Here is a 6,900-nt window from a genome sequence, read left to right as displayed (position 1 = left end):
ATTCTTGATTACTTCCGGATGTGTGTATCTAAGCACCTAGGAAGTGGTATTCATTGTCTGATCGTTCCAGCGTGATACTGCATACATCGCTGCAAAGGTACTGTACTCCATGCTCCGGTTTTGTTTCATTTTGGGATGTACAAGTCCTTGTTATTTTGTAAGGCGTTTTGAGTCATTAAAGTTACTATCATGAGCACAGTTCGTCTCGTTCCCTTCTGCTTCCCCGCTACTGGGTCCAAATCCCTCCAATCACGCCACGACGTCTCGGCGCGATCGTAACATTGTCTGCGAATTGACCCGTTCGTTGGCTTTCCTTGTCCGTGTCTACTGCTGCTTGCTCCACTCAGCCTATGTTGATCCCCATTCAAGCCTGCACTACAGCCCAGCACTCAAGCTAACTTTGTTTGTGTTCGCTTTTGGTTCTGTCCCATTCTTGACATTTTTATTTTCAAACAAACCTGTTGTATATTCAAAGTATATTCTCACCAACCTATAAACCTATTGACATTATTCACATTAATCATATACCCTATTTACTCGCAAATTTTGTTGGACAAAAAATGATGACTGAATCGAGGGTACGGCTTATATGCGCATGATAACACGACATGCACGAAACTGCAAGCGGATGCGGCCGATACGGTGATTTACTTCAAAATAGAGAAAAGATACACAGATAAAACGCCAAACAAAATTTATTTTGACGTCTATGAATGAAATTCAAGAAAAAAATCATACGTACAGGGTGTCTGCAGGTTGGAACAAGTGCAATTTTAGACTATTTTAGACCTTTTTTAGACCACTGTGGGTTAAATTTAAGACCTTCACGAAGTATTAAATATAAGAAAAAACAGACCCAGATTGCATTCAACTGACATTTATTGTCATTGAAACAAACACAGAGACTACAACACGCAATATTTTCAGGGTTTTTTTTTCTTCAAAATAATGCCTCTACTTAAAATGCTGAATGTTGAAAAGAACCACATTTATACATATTTTAGATATTGAGATGGGCAGAAAAAGATAGAGCCCAGGAGTGATAGTGTGTGTGCACGCGTGTAGTGTGCAGCATTACATGCTTTGTAGCTCTGCACTTTTGGCAGCAATTTCGATCTCCAGATTCTTAAACTGGGAGAGTTTAGCAGCCCTCCTCAGAGCATTTGATTTAGAGAGGAGCTGGGCCATTTTGCTCCCTGTCTTGCCCTCCGCTTCCTCTGCCAACGCGTCTGCGTCTTTGCCAAGGCTCTCAATGACTTTATGCAGACTATCCCTTTTGACTTTGCGGTCTCGTAAGTGGTCCTCTGTGATTAGATCATTCTTGACGAACTCGGCCACTCGAAATCGGATGATATAGGCGGTCTTGTCTCTTCCGCACTGGAATGTTTTTGCGATCGTCGAGTCGGGAAACATTCGTTGCAACAGTTCCCCGATGTTGTCGTTTGCTCTGTATGACTGGTGTTTCGCCACGGTGTTGAGAGCCCACAAAACTTTTGCCTTCATCGTTTGTGTCGAGCCCATTAGGTGGCGTATGTCATTTGAAGTATCATTTGTGGATGTGTCTGCCAACGAATAGAACTGGGCAATTCTACGAGACTCACGTGCTGATTTCAGAGAGGCCTGGTGTTTATTGGATTTAACGTGGAATTCGAGTGCCTTTACTCCCAGGTTCCCGAGCTTCAATGGTCTTTTGCACAACGTGCAGTACACGTCAGTGGCATTGTCAGGAACACATTTGAGCCAGTCTGCAAAATCCTGTTGTTCGAGCCGGCAATCATTAAATCTGCATTTACTCATTGCTTATAATTTGTCCAACTGCCATTCGTCTTGCATTACTCGACAACTATTTGCGCCTCGCGCCAATATCCTGTGACGACCTACACACTTCCGCTTCACGTCTGTAGTTTTATTGTGCTTTCCGCTAACAGTGATTTCCGCTAACAGAACTACGAGGACAATAAGTCACCAAAAAAAAAACGAACGGCGTGATACGCAAGAAAAATATTTTTAAAATGTATTCTACATCGATATTTTGCACTTTTGCACTAGGTCTTAAATGACCCAAATTAGATTTTAGACTTACAGTGGCACTTTGATTTTTGATCTTTTCCCCTGGTTGTGCTGCTTCCAGATGTGTTTTCATATTTAAGCATCTAACCCAGGGGTCACCAAACTACGGCCCGCGGGCCGGATCCGGCCCGCCGGCACATTTGGACCGGCCCTCTGAACAATACCAGAGACGCTATCGTTTTTTTTTTTTTTAAATTTTTTTATTTATTTTTTTTTTTTTTTTGCAGCCCACCGGCACATTTGGACCGGCCCACTGAACAATACCAGAGACGCTATCGGATTTATTTTCCTATTTGGCCTTGAAGACTGGGACGTTTTAATCTTGTGTTTGGTTCATTGCACCCCTGCTGAGCCCACAAATCATCCCAGTGAAGCGGGCCTTCGCATTGCTCCTTTGGTGACACGCGCGGGGAGAGTGTTTGCCTTTGATGCATGCGGGCATTCCACCGTTGCATGCGTGAGCAGAGTGTTAGCGAGACATTAGGACGATCGCAGGTGAGGGCGGAGCCATGGGGCCATCACTATTGCGATGCTATTCAAGCATATAAAAACTGTGCAACCGGAACCTGTTTGAGAACGGAATAATGGCGAAAAGGTTAGTTAAGAGAAAATTTGATTCAGAATGCAGGGTATTTAACCTGCAGTGGACAAACGATTATTTTTTTGTTAAATGCAAAGAAAAGGCTGTTTTTCTCATCTGTCAAGAGACGGTGGCAGTATTCAAAGAATACAATCTTCGCCGGCACTATGAATCCCGTCACAAAGACAAGTACGATAGCGTGCAAGGCCAAATACGAGCAGACAAACTCTCAAAGCTAAAAGTTGGAATATTATCTCAGCAGACTACATTTCTACGCCAAGCTCAGCTGAACCAGGCATCCGTTCGGGCCAGCTTTCGGGTTGCTAAACTGATAGCAAGCAATGGTAAGCCTTTCACTGACGGAGAGTTTTTTAAGAAATGTATGGATGTTGTCGTGGAGGAAGTGTGTCCCGAGAAGAAAGATGCATTTAATGCCGTAAGTCTGTCGGCGAGTACAATCGCCAGACGCGTGAAGAAATCGGGAGTAATGTATATGCCCAGCTGCAGCAGAAGACGAAAGAATTTGACTTTTTTTCATTAGCACTGGATGAAAGCACGGACGTGCAAGACACAGCGCAACTGCTCATTTTTATTCGTGGAGTTAGCGCAAACTTTGAGATTTGCGAGGATCTGGCAGCCCTCCAAAGTCTCAAATGGACTACAACAGGAGAGGATATTTTTGACAAAGTGTGCCAAACCATGGAGGAGTTGGACCTGGACTGGTTAAAGCTAGCTAGCATCACGACTGACGGGGCTCCTAGCATGGTGGCTGAAACTCGCGGTCTAATAATGGGACGCATGAACCGGGAGTTGGAAAAAAGGGCTCTCATCGCCCCGCTACGAGTCCACTGCCAAATTCACCAGCAAGCACTGTGCTGCAAAATGTTGACGTGGGATTCTGTAATGACGGTTGTGGTGTCGTGCATAAAATTCAGAGCAAAGGGAGAAGATTGTGCATGGCACAACAGAAAGTTAATGTTCCATGGCTTTTTTTTTCTATGAAGAACCCAGAGAGAGTTATTTAGTTATTATTTATTTCATAAATAGTGTTATTTATTTCCTGTTTTTTTCTGTGAAGAACTCAGAGAGGGTTATTTAGTTATTATTTATTTCATTAATAGTGTTATTATTTGTTTCCTGACTTTTTTTCTGTAAAGAACCTGGAAAGGGTTATTTGGTTGTGTGGCTTTCTGGAAAACAATAAATTTTTTGAGCTCCCCTACGATCGTCACACTTTTTCTGTTACAAACTGACACCGGCCCCCCATCAGAGAAGGGAAAGGTTATGTGGCCCTCACAGGAAAAAGTTTGGGGACCCCTGCTTTAACCCATCAGATTTCAAGTTGACGACACCAATGCCTTCTAGCAGGCGTAGGGATACGTCATCGCCTTCTTGCAGGCGGAAGGATACGTCATCGCTTTCACCAACTAGGATTGGCTAGTGATAGAGTGGACTAGCCAGAGCTACTAGAGTTTATTAATGATGATTTTTTAATGTGTTTCAGCTGTAGCTGCAGTAAAGGTTTTATAGCCATAAAATAGCTTTTGAGGATTGGATTGATTCAGATATAGAATTGAAGGCATCACTTTCAAATTCACGGCCCGCCGCTGAGTAATATGAACCATCGAAAGAATTTAGATATTTTGACATTAGAAGCAATATGGCTGCCACAACATCTTCAACTTCTGGTAATAAAATTGTCATTTCTGTACTTAGAAAGCATCCGGTTCTCATCAAGATAGACTTTTCTTTTTTCAAATTTAATAATTTGATATTTTGCATTTACAAAGACAATAGAAAATATTAACGGCATATTAACTTCCTTATGATATTGACCCTAATATTGTGCTTTTGATTCATACAGTATCTCAGAAATACCACTTGTGATGATTTCTCTTAAGATTTTCCCTTCAAAGTAACACGTTTGTACTCCCTATTAAAACCATGACTATGGAGGTGAAAATGGTGTGGCTTATACGCGCGAGCGGCTTACATGCGAGCAGTGGCGGTCCGTGCATTTTGGGGTAGCGCCTTCTGCTATCGGAATCAATCCAACCCTCAAAAACTATTTTATGGCTATAAAACCTCTACAGCAGCTACAGCGACACGTAAAAAAATCATCAATAATGACCTCATACAATTGAAATATTATTTAGGAATATAGCCATATTTTACTCACCAAAAATCCTTTTTAACAGTACACAATAGCCATCCTCCTTTCTTTGCTCCTTCTTTCCTATCGGCATCGAAGCTAATGCTGAAAGTCGAGCCTGTCCTGTCGTGTTTCTGACATAGTCCGTCTTGAAAATGGCTTTACATCGACACAACAATATATTTGCTTGTGCAGCTTGCTCCAAATACAGTTTGGTAGCTCTTTGTAGTTAGCGCACTGAAACTGGCGCACACACCCTTTTCCCGGCTGTAACAGGCTTGCTAGCTTCGGAGTTGACCACCATTTCTTAATGATGTCCATTTTTTTTCTGGAAAAGTCAGTCTGGAAAATAGCTTTGTGAGCAAATCTGCAACAAAATACATTTGTTTTCCTCGGTCGGCCATTGGGGGTGGAGTTTGCGATCTCTGGCTGCCTCACTCTCTATAGCTAGCCAATCATAGTTGGTGAAAGCAATGACGTATCCCAGCCAGCAAAATGGCAATGCCTGCGAAAAAGCATTGTGGTGTTGCCAACTCAAAATCTGATTGGTTAAAAACAACAGTCTTGTTTAATGCAGCAGGGCCCACAGAACTGATTGTGAAGGCTTTGAGGCAGATTTCTGATCCTGGCAACAAATAATGGCTGAAATGTGATTGGTTAAATGCTTCAATATGACACATCTGGAAGCAGTGCAACCAGGGGGGAAAGCAATGAAAGGAAGCTAACAGAACCATACCTGTCAACCTGGGCCAATTCCTCCCCATATTAATGATTGGAATTCCCCGTATTAAGCAATAGAAAACCGTACAAATGCAACGCGGCACATATTTACTCACATAGGGTGCACGTAAAAGTGTTATGGTCGCGCCGCGTTGTCGTGACGCGACCGTGAATGTATTCGGACCCAAGCGCTATGACTCATAGCTGCTTAAATAACGAAACAGGAAATGATTTAATCATTTCCTGTTTCGTGTGAAAGGGGAATGCGTGTGGGCATATCATGCTTAAAGCATGACAATATTAGCAGTTGACGATGACGTTTTCGTCTGTTACCAGTGACCGAGACGATCCGGATTAGAGCCGAAATGCGTAAAACGAGATCCGTTTTACAAAAAACGTACTTAAAAAAATCCCGTACAAAAGTTGTTATACGGCGTACACAATTTGAAATGATCAAAAACCGTATAAAATACGGGAAAAACGTATAAGTTGACAGGTATGCAGACCATTTGGAATAATAAGTATTGATGGACAAAATATAATATAATTCAGATATTTTTAGGCCAGCAGAGAAGGCCTTGAAGGCCCTGACGGCCCGCCACTGCATGCGAGTAAATATGGTATTCTTTTCCTTTATCATTCAAGTCTTGTATTTGTTACACACCCCACACTTGTCTTGAAACAGTCTACTCACTACTACACTCTAGTGGTCCAAATAGGTAAACGAAACACACCCACTAATATTCAAAACTGACGCCCACTTTGGGCTGCGCGAGGGGGAGTTTTAAATGGAGTCAAAGCTACGGGAAAGTCGTCTTTTCTCTTCAAAGTAAACGATGTATTGAGAACTGACTGGGATCACATTTTTGTTTTCCGTGTCTTTATCAAATAAATTCGCCAGGACAGAAACAGAGCACGTGGCGTTGTAAGTACAAGGTCGAAAAAAACACCAATACTTTCAATTCAAACCTCAATATCAATAGTATTATGAACGCCTTGGCTACGAAGCGGAGTGGGACCCAGGAGCAGGAAGCAGGCAACAAAAGTGCTGGTTCACAAAACGTAAGCTTTAATGGGGAAAACCACTAGAAAACAGTCTAAGCAAACCCTAAGGCCGATTGGCGACCACTGCAGGGTGTACATCCGCTGGGATAGGCTCCAGCAACGCCCGCAATCCTTGCGATCATACGCGGTACGGAATATGAATGAATAATGGGGCGTCTACTCTTTCTGATGTCTATGCTCACGATGACGTCAACCCGAAACCGGGAAGTGTTCTGCCATACTTCTTCAAGTAAAACAATTCGTCTTTCTGGGGCAAGGCAAGGCACCAATACTATTCGAAATGGACGGTATGCTAACGTATTGCAATCGTTCG

General features: G+C 42.7%; 1 protein-coding gene across 2 annotated transcripts in view; it reads left to right on the top strand.

The window, feature by feature from the left end:
* Positions 1-6,736: 6,736 nt before the first annotated feature.
* The window catches only part of chmp1a (charged multivesicular body protein 1A), a 53,365-nt gene continuing 53,201 nt past the window's right edge, over positions 6,737-6,900 (top strand). For both annotated transcript variants that reach the window (XM_077595436.1, XM_077595438.1), the window contains exon 1: positions 6,737-6,874. In XM_077595436.1, coding sequence (XP_077451562.1) covers positions 6,868-6,874 — 7 coding nt within the window. In that variant the 5' untranslated portion in view covers positions 6,737-6,867. The remainder of the gene's footprint in view (positions 6,875-6,900) is intronic.

The sequence above is a fragment of the Stigmatopora argus genome, chromosome 3, assembly GCF_051989625.1.
Source record: "Stigmatopora argus isolate UIUO_Sarg chromosome 3, RoL_Sarg_1.0, whole genome shotgun sequence".
Lineage (NCBI taxonomy): Eukaryota > Metazoa > Chordata > Actinopteri > Syngnathiformes > Syngnathidae > Stigmatopora > Stigmatopora argus.
The sequence above is the reverse complement of the archived record's forward strand: the minus strand, read 5'-3'. Positions and strand labels throughout refer to the sequence as shown.